This window comes from Hylaeus anthracinus, unplaced genomic scaffold (assembly GCF_026225885.1).
Source record: "Hylaeus anthracinus isolate JK02 unplaced genomic scaffold, UHH_iyHylAnth1.0_haploid 3, whole genome shotgun sequence".
NCBI lineage: Eukaryota > Metazoa > Arthropoda > Insecta > Hymenoptera > Colletidae > Hylaeus > Hylaeus anthracinus.
This window is the reverse complement of record NW_026535284.1, coordinates 747,162-765,964: the sequence shown is the minus strand read 5'-3', so window position 1 is coordinate 765,964 and position 18,803 is coordinate 747,162. Positions and strand designations below refer to the sequence as shown.

General features: G+C 34.7%; 1 protein-coding gene and 1 long non-coding RNA gene across 2 annotated transcripts in view; both read left to right on the top strand.

The window, feature by feature from the left end:
* Positions 1-961: 961 nt before the first annotated feature.
* Positions 962-18,803, top strand: part of LOC128894244 (facilitated trehalose transporter Tret1-like) — a 43,787-nt gene continuing 25,945 nt past the window's right edge. The window contains exon 1 of the mRNA XM_054155885.1: positions 962-1,332. Coding sequence (XP_054011860.1) covers positions 1,277-1,332 — 56 coding nt within the window. The 5' untranslated portion in view covers positions 962-1,276. The remainder of the gene's footprint in view (positions 1,333-18,803) is intronic.
* On the top strand, positions 4,331-18,257 carry LOC128894317 (uncharacterized). The gene is made up of 3 exons (XR_008461506.1): positions 4,331-4,839; positions 17,570-17,727; positions 17,785-18,257. It is a non-coding gene; the product is annotated as an uncharacterized LOC128894317 (long non-coding RNA).

Here is an 18,803-nt window from a genome sequence, read left to right as displayed (position 1 = left end):
TATCTTTCAAGATAGAATCATCAAACTTATTGTATCGATGCCTCACCAATGTTACATTTGTAACCATTTTTGAACATTTTTCCTTCAGTTATCGTGTTTTTGCTTCATGTTTTGTACTTGACCGGATACTTATGAAGAAGTAAAAATTGTTATTTTGGTTATAAATAATCACTATTTGTTGTATCAAATTTTTGAGTTGTACATTTCGATAGTATAATAAAAGCTCTTTATTATAATATATTTGTATTTCTACTTTACACTTATTATACATAATTTAATTCCAAAATTATTTTTGGCCGGAAACTTTTGCATGCAACGGTACATGTAGGATTTGGGATGATCGAGGGTGGCGAATTAATTAGACAAGTGAGAAACTTGTTAATATAATATAATTAATAATATCAAATTGAAAAGGTATAAAAGAAAGCTGACGAAACACGTACACAGGAGTAGATACTCGTAAAATAAGGGGTAGTTAGAAAAATGTGTAAAAGGAACTTCTTGTTGAAAATAAGTTGTAGAATTGATTCCCTCAGTTTGTCCGGACATAACTGTAGACACCCTGTATAATTGACAAAATATCCGAGAAAGAATGCGTCGAATGAATCGAAAAGCCGCAGGTTCCCTATTGTAGGACCAGAGTTTGGTAAATTTTATTCCGAATGCAGAGTAAAAATTCCAGATTTATCCCTAAGAATAAACATTCTGGAGTTATCCGTAAGTATGGAAATTACAGATTCATTTATAACAATCAAAATTCCGAATTCTTTGTAAGAATAAAAATTCCAGATTGTGAGAATCGTAATCGCCGTGAATTTCCGCAGCTGGCAATCTGCTCCGAATAATCGCACGTTTATCTCCTCTTGATAACGGTGCAGCAACGATGCGATAACCGCGACAACGAGCATTACAGCTAAGCATCCGTGTATCCGAATTGCACACGCCGTTCGAGTCATGAAAACAGAAATTTTCGATCGATCGTTTTATCATCTTTTTCAGGTATTTTTTCTTTGATCGGAATCGCTAAGATCTATTCGATAGAAGCTAGAGATAAATCAGGTGAATCGATCGCTTCCTCGCCCAAGTTAGCTGCGAGTGTGACAAAGATGAAGGCCTCGTGAAAGTAAACGAAATTAAATAAAAGAAAACGCATAAGACGCGAGAAGCACATGACTAGTGTTGATACGAGAAACTCGTGACACAGGGTCCGATAAACCACCGAGAATAATTTAATCGACCGCAACTTCCCGCAAACGTGATCAGTCCTTCGTCAGACATGTCCAGGAACCGGAATTACGAGACGTTTACGAGCGAGTGCGAGACGTTCGACGAGTAAGTACCACTCAACAAACCTTGTATCGATTGCACTTGGATTGGACAGATTTTTCTTAATGCCTTACGGAAACTTACGGTTTCTCATCGTTCTTTGCCACTTTTTACGACCGTTTGCTTTCGCAACCATTAATTTCGCATAATGCGCGAGCTCAAGAATTTCATTTTGTTTTATATTTACCATAATTGGGACCATATTATCGATGGATTCAAATTTATCAGAATCACCGATAGGAGAATAGCGATAGCTGATCTAATGTTCTTAAATAAAAATGAATGGACCTAAATTAGAAATTTAAAAACCCATACCAGCTAAGCAAAATACAGTGGGCGTAGAATGTATTCGTACACCGATCAATTTCCCAAAAAACTTTTATGTGAAATTGTGAGAGTTGGTTTTGGTATGCGTGGAGAGTGAGTTGGGCATTGAACTCTATCCTAACTGGAATGTGAACTGTGAGAAAGAAGCCGGTCCGAGAGAGATGCAAGACGAGTGGTTCCGGTACTATCCTATAGCAAATTTATGTGTGGACGGAGAACAGACTCTGTTTGCTGTTCGCGGCACTAGGAATTATTTGATGCGTAAAAAAAGTATTCGTATAGATTTGAATTTTATTTCCTTTTTATTTATATATAAAACGATAGAAACATTAATAATAATGACATAATAATGACATAATAATAGTATATTATATAATGTTATAGTATATAATAGTACATACCATAATTTAAATCATACAAATATATACAATTTGGTATAGAGCTAAATTTTATTATTTGTCATAATTCAATTTATATTGTATTTATCCAATTTTATGTGGAAAAGAATCTGAAAATAGAATTATTACAGCTATGTAATGCTTTAGGTCTACAATGCTCAGCGATGCTCGGGTAGGTTATGTTACGGAGTACGTTTGTTCCCCCTCTACAAATAAATTTGCTATAGGAGAATACCGGAACCACCCATTTTGCATTTCTCTCGGACCTCCGTCGCCTCTACTTCTTCCTACAGTTCACACTCCAGTTAGGATAGAGCTCATTGGAGTTGGGTTGATACGCGTGGAGAGTGAGTTTGGTTGGTATGTGTGTGAAGAAAAAAGGGTTAGAGTGAATCAAGTTAAAAAAGCATGCGCGTGGGATTAATGATGTCTTAATATTCTAATCAATAATTCAATATATTAATCACAAAAAGCGTCCAAATTTGTTCCACCTTCCCACAGAGTTAACATAAAATCAATAAATATTGATTAATCTAGGATTTATCTTCAGATCGCATCTTGAGACCAAATATGACAACATTCTTCAATAAATAACAATTTCGAATAACAAAGAAAAGATACACAACATCCCATGCGTTATTTGTTCCATAAAAATTACATTTCTAATTACAAAGTGAAATTACATTTCACATTGACAGTCATAACAGTGTGTTTCCATTTGTCATCTATTATTCGAATAAAAGTTGGCTCGTCATAAAATGTTACATATAAAAAACATACAAATGAACAGAATTAAATAGAAATTAATCGGGATCACCCGAGACGATAAAAGATAATTTTCGTATGAAAATTTCGTATTCATTTAAAGTTTTTTTTAAAGAAAATGTATACCTGAGTCATGAGTTAATGAATTGAATCATTACAATTTGATGCTTATTTAAGCATTAAGTTATTTAAAGAAAATGTATACCTAAGTCATGAGTTAATTAATTAAATCATTAGAATGTGATGCTTTTAATTTTGATTTCAGGCACAGGATTAACCGAACAAGTAATGATTTTAATAACTATAGCTCAACTATAGTTGAAGCATATTACTGGTGTATATTAAAATTTTATTTTACAGGCACGGCCACAAAATCACTTTTATATCTCGAAAAATGTTATACTTTAATTCTAGTAGTGTTTACATAATTTATTTCCCAGTAATAGAATTTAATTCAAATAATTTATAATAGATAAATGAGCCATCGTACCAGCACGTGAGGATGATGGAAATTTACTTTAGAAGTAATTTCTCAATTATTTCGACTCTGTGCTCGTGGCTAGTGAGATTGTTCGACCTTATTGCGCCGTATTATTTTTTGTGGGGTTATCTGAAAGAGCAGGTCCATGTTGACGAGCCTAATGCTTTGAGTGAATCCTTTGCACTCCGAGAAATTTTTTAATATGAATATGTTTTAAATGACTAGCAATTATAAATAAATTTGGTAGAATCGTTTATAACAAAATAAAAATTACCTTTTTGTATATATGTATATTATATTATACGTAAAATGTATACATATAGTATGTTCGTATGTGTAACCAGACCTAACTTGTCTGTTTACACAATCTACACACTAACGCGTAAATCTTTTGACTTTTGTGTATCTTTTATGTATGTTATACAACGGAATATACAGGATGTCCCAAAAATGTTGTAACACATTGAAAGGAGTGGTTCAGGAGGTGATTTGAAACAACTTTTTCCTTAGCGAAAATATTGTCCGAGACTTCGTTAAGGAAATATTAACGAAAAACACTGACCAATCAGAGCGCGTGTATACCATTGGAGCGACCGCGGTAGCGAAGGCTACGCGCTAAGCGGTCGCACTCATACGCTGCCGCGAGCGCTCCATCGGCATACTCGCGCTCTGATTGGTCAGTGTTTTCCGTTAATATCTCCTCAACGAAGTCTCGGACAACATTTTCGCTAAGGAAAAAGTTGTTTCAAATCACCTCCTGAACCACCTCTTTCAAGGTGTTACAACATTTTTCGGACACTCTGTATATGTAGGTTATATGTATCGGAAAAAGTTGTTCATAATGTTGATTTCTGCAACATATTTTAAGATCATCGAAATCCAAGTTGTCTGTAATAAAAATAGTTACCAACCTTCCTTGTTAATAACTTTTTAATAAGCAATGAGCGACGGTTAAGTTATTAGAAAAAGTGAGTCAGGAGGGTGCCCTTGACAACGTATGTTGTGGTCAAGGTCATTAGGGCGGGGTCTCCTATTCGGCATTTTCACCAAAAAAGGTAATTGAAGCTTTTAATTATTCCTTATATGTGAAAACCCAATGTTGAAGCTTTATTCAGAATTACAGCGCTACCTCGACCAGAATTTTCAAATCTTTTCAAACTCCGATGCCAGCGTTAATGGACAGAGATTTACGACTTCACGATTAAAATCTTGTTTACTATTAGTTTGCAAAAGTTGAACCTATGTTTTCGAGAAGATATCCGCAGAAAGTGTTTCCGTATTTCAGTCGAAAAGGCTACAACGTGAGAGATGCGGTTATCTGCGAGAGAATTAAACTGTATTAAAGCATAACGACTCATTCTGCCGCAAAAACGTCATCCACAGTGATTAAACTGTTTACGTAAGATGGACCATTCGGCAAGTTTATCTGTCATCGTTTGGTCAGATTGTACTGCTCGCTTTATCGTGTCCACGATTCGTCATCGTCCGCAACTGACAAACTACCAGTGACACGAACAAGAGCGTACGCGTTGACAATACAGGGTGAGACATTTCAAAGAAAGTACCTCAATAATTCGCTTACTTTTAGCGATACAAGAAAAAGGGTCGAATAACGGTTGTTTAATTTTACGGGCTACGTAACGTGCTGCAATAATACTAGTTTACAAAATAAAAAAAAAATGTACATTCAATGCCACAATTTTTTTCTTACGTATTTTGGCCTATTAAATTCGAAAATCGCAAGAAAAAATTTTTCTATAGATAGATTCTTTTATATGAATTTTTGAATTTTTTCTTCGATTTTTTTCTGACATACGTTCACATTTTAGGCCATATCTCGAGTTAGAAACGTCGGATTGCATCGCGCAAGATTCCATTTTAAAGGTAATCGAATTTTCAACAATTGCTTCTAACCGTGTTTTCCAATCGGTTCAATAGTTTAAGTGTTATGGGTCAAAATATATGAGAAACTTTGATTCTTTCGGATAAAATAGAACACGAATATTTCTTCCATCGCCATGGAAAAATAGAAATTGTCAAATTATGTCCAGTTTCTTATTGTTTACGTATAGATCGCACTTTTACGAAAAAAAAAACAAGTTTTTGTTGAAGAAAATCTGTGGGTAAATACCGGAGTTAGGAACAATTGAGTAAAGGTACAAAAATTCCAATTTTACTCTGTTTTTGTTGAATTGTTCCTATTGTTTCCTATTTATATAGGAAACATTTATTTAATTAATTTCAATTAGAAATAATTTCGCCCTTTACTTTGTCTTCTGTTATTCGTTGGGTTCGTTTCTCTGATGAGGAACCAAATGTAGTCTCCCAACATCCTTTCATCCCAATATCCTTGATAGCGCTGCTCAATAGTTTTTAAATCTTGGTGAAACCTTTCGCCGTGTTCGTCACTTACATCGTTCAGATTCTCCGGGAAAAAATCGACATATTTACGCGTGTTGAAATTAAAATTGAAATTAAATGTACAAATTTTTTCATTTTGTCAAATCAAATAGAATAACAATATATATTCCATACCCATTTTTGCATAGTTTATTAGGAAATCTCCAACAACTTCCTTATAATTCATACTCTGCCGAGCCAGAAGCCCTAAACTCTAAACTATTAAGCAGCGCTATCAAGGATATTGGGATGAAAGAATGTTGGGAGACTACATTTGGTTCCTCATCAGAGAAACGAACCCAACGAATAACAGAAGACAAAGTAAAGGGCGAAATTATTTCTAATTGAAATTAATTAAATAAATGTTTCCTATATAAATAGGAAACAATAGGAACAATTCAACAAAAACAGAGTAAAATTGGAATTTTTGTACCTTTACTCAATTGTTCCTAACTCCGGTATTTACCCACAGATTTTCTTCAACAAAAACTTGTTTTTTTTTCGTAAAAGTGCGATCTATACGTAAACAATAAGAAACTGGACATAATTTGACAATTTCTATTTTTCCATGGCGATGGAAGAAATATTCGTGTTCTCTTTTATCCGAAAGAATCAAAGTTTCTCATATATTTTGACCCATAACACTTAAACTATTGAACCGATTGGAAAACACTGTTAGAAGCAATTGTTGGAAATTCAATTACCTTTAAAATGGAATCTTGCGCGAAAAAATTCAAAAATTCATATAAAAAAAAACTATACATAGAAAAATGTTTTCTTGCAATTTTCGAATTTAGTAGGCCAAAATACGTAAGAAAACAATTGTGGCATTGAATGTACATTTTGGCTGTAAACTAGTGTAATTTTTTTATCGTTGGAAGCGAGGATGGGATATGAAGATCAGCTCTGTTTGTTTAAATAGAATTGTATAGTTTCTTATAAACATTCTGGTAGATCGCTTCAAGACGAATACAATAACCTAACTTGAAGGTCGTTCAAGGTTACACAGGCTGACTAATATAAAATAAATTGTTCCAAGGAACTCTTCATATACAGAGGGTGGTCGAAAAATGTTATAACATCTTGAAAAAGGTGCTTCGGAAGGTGTATTTGAAACAACTTTTTCCTTAGCGAAAATGTTGTCCGAGACTTCGTTGAGGAGATATTAACGGAAAACACTGACCAATCAGAGCGCGAGTATGCCGATGGAGCGCTCGCGGCAACGTATGAGTGCGACCGCTTAGCGCGTAGCCTTCGCTACCGCGGTCGCTCCAATGGTATACACGCGCTCTGATTGGTCAGTGTTTTTCGTTAATATTTCCTTAACGAAGTCTCGGACAATATTTTCGCTAAGGAAAAAGTTGTTTCAAATCACCTCCTGAATCACTCCTTTCAATGTGTTACAACATTTTTGGGACACCCTGTACAGGGTGGTCCACGCAATTGTTTCAAGTCATAACTCCGTTATTATTGTATTTAGGAAAAAATGCTAAAGGAGGAAGATAAATGGTTCGAAAAGCACTACATCTGTAGGCCTTAACATTTTTTTTAGATGCAGCAATGCATGTGCAATTAACAATTGCATAATTTCTTCAAATAGATATGCATATTTTTGTTTACACAGATCGATTCTTCTGTTCATTCTACGTAAAAAATGATTAGGGTGCCATGGCAAAAACATTATTAGATCTCGAGATATATTCAAAAAATGTCTTTATTGAAGAAGATGCTCCAACGTTTCTCCATTACATTCTAAACATCTCCGATAACGTTTTTTTATTGTTTGTATAACTGCGTTTAAATTATCTGCATCACACAACACAAAAAGTGTCGTACATATCTTGTTTCTCACTGTTAGCAAAACACATTTTCTTGTATTTAGCAAAATACAGTTACACTTTTTCAAATTCTCAGTTTTCGTACTCGAGTTACGATACGTGAATTGCTACTGAACGATGAAATGCTTGCTCGTACAAATCAGTTTCTGTTACGATAACAATGTCGAAAGGGTGTTTACGTTTACAAGCGTGTTTACCTTACTAATCATGAAGCGTTGGAGCATCTTCTTCAATAAAGACATTTTTTGAAAATATCTCGAGATCTAATAATTTTTTTGCCATGGCACCCTAATTATTTTTTACGTAAAATGAACAGAAGAATCGATCTGTGTAAACAAAAATATGTATTTTTATTTAAAGAAATGATACAATTGTTAATTCCACATGCATTGCTGCATCTAAAAAAAATTGTAAGGCCTATAGATCTAGTGCTTTTCGAACCATTTATCTTTCTCCTTTAGCATTTTTTCGTAAATGCAATAATAACGGAGTTATGACTTGAAACAATTGCGTGGACCACCCTATATTCGATGCTCTCTGTCAGCGAGACTCTTCATTGTTCCTTCGTACAGTAAGCGACATAGACGTTACGAAATTTCGTGTCTTTATGATCCTTAATCGTACGTGTAAGCGTCAACGTTCTTAGGAACCTTTTACGGTAAATAGTTAGTCGCATTTTGGACTGCGACAGTTTTATGGCAAGGTCAGGACGGCCGAGCGGATTCCTGATGAACGCCAGGCAACCACCATGGACGGTCGGCTGGCGAGAGATGATGCCTCGGCACTAAGTATCAAGTGACGAAGGTCTATCTGTTTATATCTAACAGATGTGTCGATTAGCAAGCAACCCGACGTTCCATTGCTAAAAGTACAAATACGTTGTCCTAGAGGATCTGGCCACGGAGTGGGAAAGGCATTGCCTTTTGGTAAGAGGATTGTGCGGAACAGCACGGCACTTACCCCAGAACCATCTTAGGACAAAGTCCAATCTAGAGACACGGTAGCGTCTCGACGCCAAGTACATGAAAAATTATACGCCACCGTGTATAGTGGCGCTGGCGCTACCACGTATCTTTTACTCGTAAAACTGCGATTCCAACCTAACCTGAAACTGCTGTCATTAATATCTCGTCACGCCTGATGTATTTTCTAAATCCAAAGGCATTTTCCTAATGTAAATCGCATATAAGCTTTCTAGTAAAATCAAAATCATTAAAATCGGTCTATGTACAACTGAGATATCGTAATATCATGTCATGAATCGGTCAGAAATTGTAGATTTTTCTTCTGATACTGATTCTGATTCTGATTCTGATTCTTATTCTTATTCTTTTCGTCAACACTTAGTGAATAGGAGCTGAGGCCGTTCGTCGATTCGTCGACTCTCGGAATCAGTCGGCAGGGCTCGTCTGCCGGAATTGTAATATGGCTGCCGCTCACGCCGCTCGTTCATTTCTAACCTGTATAACCTGTCAGTTTGTATTTGTGACATTTGGACGCCGCAAATTGAATAATTATTTTAAAGGCTACGTGTAGTGTTATTGTATTGGAAAGTATATGGTTATAAGTGATAAAATATCTACCTTGTCGTTGTGGAAAGAAATATATGTATAAATTTGGTGTTTGAGTGTGCACTTCATAATACAAATTTCAGTAAATGTTCATTTTGTGCAAATAAGAAACATTGTGCAATAAGAATAAGTGTTTTAATACAATACATTTTGTGTTATAAATAGTGGACCACTTTTTTTATTTTCACTTCATCATAAACATTTAATTTGCTTGCGACAAGGCTTTCTGTCATGCGTTCTGTGTACGTATGAACTGTAAAAAGAAAATGAGAGAGAGTAACAAAAGTGAATATATATATTCCATATGACATTAATTTTATTTGTAAATAACGTATACAAACCTTATTTTACTTGCAAATTAATGTAGAGCTTAAAATAAAAATACATTTATCTTTTATTATAGTAAGCGTAGAGTCTACAATATACATAATGTGTCTGAAGTCAGATATAGGAAAGAGACCAGCTTCAGTCCTTTAAGTTTTCAAAAGTATACAGAACGCATGGCAGGATGTCTCACTGCAAGAAATTTAAATGTTAAAGATGAAGCGAGACATGAAAAGAAAGAAATCAACTATTTGTAACGCATAATTTATTGTATTAGAATAAAGTTCAGAAGTACGCAGAACGTGTGGCAGAAAGTCTTGTTGCAAGCAATAAATGTTTATGTTTAAGTGAAAATAAAAAAAAGTGGACCACTATTTATAACACACAATTTATTGTATTAGGATACAGTTCATACGTTCACAGAACGCATGGCACAAGGTCTTGTAACAAATTTAAATAATGAGAAAATGGGGAAAAGGAACAGAGATCCACTATTTATAATACATAATTTATTGTATTACAACATTATAGAAAAAGAGAGGGCAGACTTAGTCCTTTAAGTTCGTTAGGCGTACTTTTGAAAACTTAAAGGACTAAAACTGATCTCTCTTTTCCTATATTATTGAGCGATCGAACGAGCTCGCCTAAGGCGAGCGAAGTTCGATCGTGGTTATCCGAGTTTTTTGTTTGAAGAGATTAACTATGTAGTACTACCTGCCTCAACACCGAAAAAACGCCACTTTCAGAGCTATGAAACCAAAAGAAAAATGCCTGTCGTTCCCCTTCCTCCACACGCCGTCCTTTGTCATTTTAGTTCAAAGACACCATAACCTAACCACTGGGAGTTTTGTGGGCCATTAATCTCTTCAAACAAAGAACTCGGATAACCACGATCGCTCAAGTATTCTTCGTTCCTTGTTTTCCGAGATTAACTATGTAGCGATGTTCAGGGTTCTACATTAAATGTCTATCTATTTATCAGTATAAACTTTATTATTATGCCAAACAAAAAATAAATTCTTTACAAACCTAAGTTTAACCTTTTCTTAACAATTTTTACAATTAAAACATGTTTCTTACATGAAGGAAAATAGCACTCAATCATTAGTACAAAACTAATCCGCAAAATTTTCCGAGACTATTTGTCGATTATAAAATTTAGAAGAAACCTTTGATCTCTGAGACCAACCGCCTGCTTTTTTTATAATATTAACATTCAGACCTTTTTTGAATGCCTTAGAAGTTGTCGCATGTTTCACGGAGTATCCTGTAAATTGCTCTTCAATTCCACAAATTACGAGAACCTCCCTTAACCATCTACTTATCGTCTGCGACGATGCTTTCTTATACGGTTTTTTTATTGTTAAAATTAAATTTCGTACATTGCCTCTTATATCTTTGTTGTCTATACAATAATATATTATATTATTGTACTTGCACAACATACATTCGGTCTATCCCGAAAAACCGGCAACAAAGCATATGGTTGCAACCTTCCAGGTCTTGACGATTTTACCAGATCACTAATCATTAATTCTACACTTGATGCATTTATCTTTATCTCATCCAACTTCAATAAAGTTAAATTTTGCAGCCTAAACCCAGTACACAAAGCCAATAACATTACCAACTTCAAAGTCAACTCCTTTAATGACAACCTTTTTACTGGAATCCAACTTTCCAGTTCCTTAAGGACTATATCTATATCCCACATTCTATCATACTTTGGCTTCGGTAATCTTAACCTATAAAAACCCTTAAACAACCTATTTAACTCGACGTTATTAGACAATTCATTATTACACAACAGCGACATTAATAACTTACATTAATACTTAACACATCTAAATTATTTTTTAAACAAAAGCCGCGCCATTTAACCAACGCTGAATTATATTGCTTATATGTATTCTCCGCCAAAGACTCTAACATAATACAGATTGATTCTTCATCTAAATTCTTTCTCCTATATATTTCCCGGATATAACTCCTACAATCAATCCCAACTGTCTGGCTAGCGGATGTTCTATCGTCCTGCAAGGTGACACCAATAACTTAGTACAAGGTTCAAATCTTAAGATACTAGAACTAATCATTTGCATAAAACTTGGGTACCGTGGTTGAGTCCGCCAATCTGGCACAGCCAGTATACCCGTCGCTTTATCTTTGCGAAACTTTTTCAATGTTCTCATAATTAATGAGAAAGACGGAAACGCATATCCGTAAAATTCAGACCAATCTAACGTAAGTGCATTAAATACAAACGCGTCAGGGTCTCTCTGCCAAAAACAGAATCGATCAGATTTCTTATTTATCCGTGAAGCAAACAAATCTATATCCGGAATCCCGAAGACTTCCGTAATCCTTTTATACGCATAATTTCCGAGTTCCCATTCTGTATCCATATTAGAAATTCTTGATCCCTCATCCGCTAAGTTTTCCTTCGAAGCCACATACTCTGCAAAAATCCAAATATTGCGCTCCACACACCATTTCCAAATAGTTCGCGCAATTTTATTGAGGTAAGGAACTTTTACTCCTCCCATTTTATTAATATAAGAAATTGCCACAATGTTATCTACTCTCAACAAAATCTGACAATCCCGATTCTTACTTGCAAAACATTTTAACGCTAAAAGCACAGCCAGCAATTCTAAACAATTAATATGTTGACTTTTCTCAGTTTCGTTCCAAAAACCCATGCGCTTGTTTCCCGTTACACGTAGCGCCCCATCCTGATAATAATGCATCCGAAAAAATTGTCTTATGAAATCTAAAACTTCGAATTTCATTATAACTACCAATACTACTCTTTTTCCACCAATCTAAATCTTTCAAGGCTGTCTTAGATAAATTAACTTTTTTCTTTTTTCTACACGTAATTATAGGGCCCTCTAAACATTTTAAAACCTCTAATTCTTTATAGAACAACCAGCCCTATTTAACTGCCGGACACGCCGCCACCAAATTACCTATTAACACCAATAGTTCTTTAAACGTACAACTTTGATTAACCAACGCATGTTCAACTAAACCTTTAATTTTATTCTTTTTTTCTGAAGTTAACTCTAGTCTCATTAATTCGGAATTAATAACGAACTCTAAGTGCTTGCAACACTTATCAGGATGAAGCTTTGATTTTTTCCACATTGATTAAAAAACCCAAAGACAGAAGTAATTCTTTTACCATTTTCAAATTTTTGACACATTCTTCCTTCGACTTTCTAAAAATCAGAAAATCATCTAAATAGCTGGTTAGTATATATGTGCGGACACGTACATAAACCAAACGGTAGGCACGTGAACTCAAATAACACGTTTTCAAAACTAAATCGCAAATACCTCCTATCTTCTACTGCAATCGGGATCGAAAAATATGCTTCCTTTAAGTCAATGCTACACATATAATCACCTCTCTCTATCATATTAATAACAGTACGGATGTCCTCCATTTTAAAATGCTCTGTAGGCACAAACTCATTAAAATTCTTTAAATTCAAAATAAAACGATAAGATCCATTCGGCTTTGGTACCAAAAAATAACTTGATAGAAATTGACCTTCCTTTATCTTTGTCTCTTTAATCACCCCTATTTTTCTTAACCTATTAATCTCGTTAACCAAAAACTCCTGTTCTGATTTAGGAAAAACCATTGTTTTTGGCATACGCCATTGATTAACCTTATTTATTAACGGTATCCTATATCCCTGAATAAATCCTAACACCGTTCTATAGCTCGGAATCTCTCGCCATTTATGGACAAACAATTTCAATCTTCCCGCAATCTCTACCTGATCTACTTCTGTTACTGCTGTTGCTGTTGCTGTTGCTGTTGCTGCAGTTGTTGCTGTTGTTGCTGTTGCTGCGGTCTGCGCTGCATCGGCTGTGTTTGAATAAACGCTCGCTGCTGAAACGGTCGTCTGATGCTTTTCAATCCTGCCGCCCTTGAGGTGAAATAGCTTCGTGCCGTTGGGATCACCCGAATCACCTCCTTTCTTCCAGTTGATCCGCTCCAGTTTATCGCATTAGACGTACCAAACAGCCTTCTATTAGCTTTCAAATCTTTTCCCACTCTTTCAACGGTTTTAACATTATTAATTAATTCTTTAATATTGTCTTCAAACGAAAATTCCGTCGACTCGACTGTGTCCAGAACCGTTTTAACCTTTTTGTCAAACACTGGCGTTATATAAACTTTTCTTGCCGTGATCCAGGCACGAAATAAATCAGCCTGCACTTTCACCGCATCGCGTAAAAATTGTAACAATACCTCGAGATCGACCTCTACATTTTTGTCATTTAAAATCATGCTTAACACCATAGCTGTCAGCGACAAACTCGAACCAATCAAATTCTGGTAATTAAAGAAATACTTGTTTCTCTTAATCGCGTCATCATTTAACTTGGGCGCGTTCATATTGGAGTCTTGGTACCTTTTGAGCACCAATGTCAAAATCTCCGAACTTTCTTCCTTAGAAATTCCATCTTTTAGCCAAACCTTAATCCTGTTTGCCACTTCCGGAATTACCTCGGCTTCACCCACTTTTTCCTCGTTAGGGTGATTCCCCAGAAACTTTTCCGATTCTTCGACAACCGGCAGCTCATTCTCAGTCGTTGCAACTTCTGCAATTACCTCATTTTCTTTCTCACTCATCTCACTTGACGCACCTAACCAAACCATGTTTTCCATTAGTTTTCAATGTTATGAACTCTTACACCTATCTACGAAACCCTCAACTCACATCTCCGCTTTCACGAAGCTTGGATGAGTATTCTTTATACAACTTTATACAATTCTTTATACTTTTTTTTTCTTATCACACGTTTTAGCTTCCGTCTAAGCTCGGCAGAATGTTAATTAAATAAAATCAGTACGACTCAGCACATGTCTTAGCTAACGCATAAGCTCGGCTGGATATTAAACAAAATTCAGTATCTTTCAACACATGTCTCGGTTTATACACGAGCTCGGATGACATTTATAGTAAAATACATAAATAACCTAATCTCTTAGCACGTGTCTCGGTTTAAACACGAGCTCGGCTGGAAAACTTTTGTTGCACAAACCTCTAAAAAAATCTCAGCACACGTCTCGGCTTATGCACGAGCTCGACTGGACGCCATTTTCCAACATCTACCAAATCTAAAACCAGACATAGAATTACCTGAATCTGAAATTATTTCCTCCTGTAGGGCTTTCATGCGCTTCTTTAATTCCAGCATCGAAGCCTGGATATCAACCAATTCCTCATTACGTTTGCGCTTTTTTTCATCGGCCATGGTACACGTCTTGTCGTTTCGGCGCCAAAGAAAGTAATGACAAAGGACGGCGTGTGGAGGAAGGGAAACGACAGGCATTTTTCTTTTGGTTTCATAGCTCTGAAAGTGGCGTTTTTTCGGTGCTGAGGCAAGTAGTACTACATACTTAATCTCGGAAAACAAGCAACGAAGAATAATCGTAATACAATAAACTGTGCATTACAAATAGTGGATTTTTTCATTTGTTTTATCACTTTATTATTAACATTTAAATTTGTGACAATAAGACTTTCTGCCATGCATTATGTGTACTTTTAAAAACTTAAAGAATTATTGTAATACAATAAATTGAGCGTTAGGAATAATGGACTTCTTTATTCATTTTCTCACCTCGTTTTCGTTACACCCTCTCCCTTTGTTTTTCTCTATTCAATTAAAAAAATAAGGTATCTGTTTATAAATCACAAAACCAACGTTCATTTTTTTATATATTTTCATTATATTAGTATATTATATTTATATCTTTGTAAAAAGAAGTGAAATCCCCCCAAAAAACTTCAAAAAAGTAAAAAAATTACGTCAAGTACATGAAAAAGTGGAGGACTTAAGGAGCAATCACAAAAAAATAGAAGATCCCCATAAAAAACTACAAGAAAGTAGAAAAAGAAGTGAAATCGAAATGAGCTGCCAGAACATGAAGATGCTTTCCAGCAAAGTGCGAAGGTGACACTGTGTAACACAATGAAAAATTCGATGCTTTCCAACTGTGCGCAGCTAAAATGCTACGTTCAACAGTGCTGACGTTCAGACCCTAATGACAACTCATATAAAGTGACTGCTCCGCACTTTGGCGGTGAAATGAAGAAGCTAAATAGTGTAACAGCCACAAACTGAGACTGTTTAGAAATTTGCCTAGATGTCCACGGCCTGGAAGTCAAATGCTTGGCGTGGCCAGGCTGTTACGCTATTTAGCTTCTTCGTTTCACCGTCAAAGTGCGGAGCAGTCACTTTATATGAGTTGTCATTAGGGTCTAAACGTCAGCACTGTTGAACGCAGCATGTTAGCTGCGCACAGTTGGAAAGCATCGAATTTTTCATTGTGTTACACAGTGTCACCTTTGCACTTTGCTGGAAAGCACCTTCATGTACTGGCAGCTCATTTCGATTTCACTTCTTTTTCTACTTTCTTGTAGTTTTTTATGGGGATCTTCTATTTTTTGTGATTACTCCTTAAGTCCTCCACTTTTTCATGTACTTGGTGTAATTTTTTTACTTTTTTGAAGTTTTTTGGGGGTTAGTATTGCTCGTTGTTGTTCGTTGTTGCTCATTGTTACTTATTATTGCTTTTCAGCGATAACGTAACTGGAACTCACTTCAATTTCATTGTAATTCGTCAACGAGCTTCTGGCAAGGCGTTTCAAGCGACAATTTTTGTTTATATCTTTTATCTGGTTTCGCACATTCACAGTCACATGGTGAACCGAGACCACTCGTCAATATCACGTTACACGAGCAACAATCGTGACAAATTTAGTCACGAGCTGGTAGAACCACCCGGCGATATGGCACTATTTTTCTCAGACAAACAAATGCTCAAATCCTCGTGATTGCTCTTATCGATTCGAATATAGATTACGCGCGGCGCAACCTATATTTCTGATCTGTGAAAAACGAACGCTCGGAAACGATGCGACGTTCGTCCCTATTTGAGTTATTTAACGTATTTTTTTTTCTTCTTCATTGACAAGAGCGTCGACATCCGTTTCTTTTCGCGTTCAGCAAACAGGAACACGTTGTTTTTCAACACAACGTAACGCAATAATATTTATTTTGTTTTTGTTAATATTATTCCAAGAGAAGTAAAACAAATATAGAAATTATTGAAAAACTAGTCGCAACAAAAACACTTACCAATTAAAACCAAAAAAAAACTCTTTGTATGAAGAGTTTATGTGATTATTTGAAGAATATCGTTAATTTTAGAGGAACAAATTACCAGTTGTGTAAAATATACTCGGTTTCAATGGTTGTATAAATTTAAAAACATGATTCGTGGTATCAGGTATGTTTTAGAAAAAATTATGAAAGTACACGTTTAAGTATGTACAGTTATTGGGTAATATTATTATTGTGAAAGCCTACTGTAACCGATAAACAATTTTTTATTGTATTATTATAGTACCGAACGATCTTTCTATATCTATGAAAAATGTAAAGAATCGGTATACCTTGAATGCATGAAATCTTTTCATTTGCAATGTACCATTAACTCTCAACAGTCATACATGTGGACATTATTTTGTTGCGTATACTTATTGTTTTTTATTTAGTGAATTACTATCAGTATAAAGGAAATAAAATATAATCAAATAAAAAATAATTCTTTTTCTTCCACTATAATATATTCGTTCCTCAAGAGGTTACAGCAAGCAGAAGACTGTTGAAATAACCAGACATTTTTCCACCTAAAACGTTATTTTTATTGCGCCATTACATTCCACAGATTAATTTAATATTCAGAATTAGAAAATAATCGACAGATATTTCAAGTACATAGTGGTTCTATTCTCGAATTATAATTTCATACCCGTCATACGATAAAAGTTATCGCTATTTGTTGTTTCAATTAAAATTTTTCAAATATTATAATATATTTCTAAATTTAAGAAATTTTAGAATATTTTAGGACAAGGATAGATCAGACTAATTTCTCCTTATAGCATTTTTTCAAATAATTTGCTGGTATGATTGCTTGTGTGCACTTGCACATATGTGACAATATTGCACGAGTTTTTGTAACAAAAGGGAAGGGGCAAAAGCATCTAAAAACAAAATTATGTTATCGAAATGGACGAAAAAATACAATATATATTTTCGCAGCACAATCCATGATAACATAATCGGAACAGAAAGAAGAAAGCGTTAAAAATGAAACCTGAAGCAGTCTTTTTATTACATTAGAAAAATGGATAAAACGGAGATGATTGATAATATAATTCTCGCATATTCGACAATCAGAAAAGACTAAATATTATAAGGTAATATTCACTTGGTCTTTTAGTTATTGTTTGTTTAAATTAATTTTTGTTATGTAGGAAGAATAATGGAAAACTAACGCATATAGACTTCCTACTGAAATGTGTGGCGGAAACTGCTGGATTACATCCAATTGAAGATATACATAAATTCATCGCAAACAACATCATTCAGTTGGCAAACTACAACCAAGGCTACACGTTTATTACGAAAGCATTTACCAGATTATACATGTACTAAGCCACGTTGCTCTGTTTAAAAAGTAATATTCTAAAAGAATTTAGGTATTGGTGTTTAACATGCGAAGTATATAATCATTTCACGTATCATTTTTTAAGCAATATCATTCTGAAAGAATAGACTCAATTTTTTAATTATTTTTATTTCTTTTCAAGCATAAATTAGAAAAATATAAATCTTTAATTTTTGTAAATACAGATAAATTTAAACAATAAAATCATTAATTTAAAAGTAAAAGTGTTGTTCTTCCATAGAAATACTGTAATACCAACGAGGCTAATAATATCGATGTAGATTTCTCTGTTGCAGGCTGCGTATACTTAGAAATAAATGTGTTTAAATCGAGACAAACGCAAGGCAATTTATTTCAGAATAAATCTAGAAACAAAAGATTTATTTAACTAGTCTCATTTAATAATCATTTAATAATCATTAAATAATATATGATTCTCATCGCGTCATTGAAATAACGTGGCTAAACACTCTTAAAGATCTTAAAGAGATTGCAGTCTAGTCTTGGCTATTGTACTTTCATTTCTATTTGAAACGACAAAGAAACAATTAATCGGTTTCCATATTCCACAAGGATCACGTTTCAGAATAACCAGTATTTATTTTGTAGAGCAATTAAATCGAAATCGAATTAGCAATTCGACAATTAAAAATCGAAATTTATCATTCAAATGTTTAATTTTATATTTCATCGGCAATTGTAGTCCACTCGACACCAAATATAATACAATTTTCTAACGAATTTTCGGTGGATACTTCCGTGAGCGCATGCGCGAGTTGACAAATTCCCCGCCCCTCTCCACTGCGCAGGTCGCAGACCCCTTTC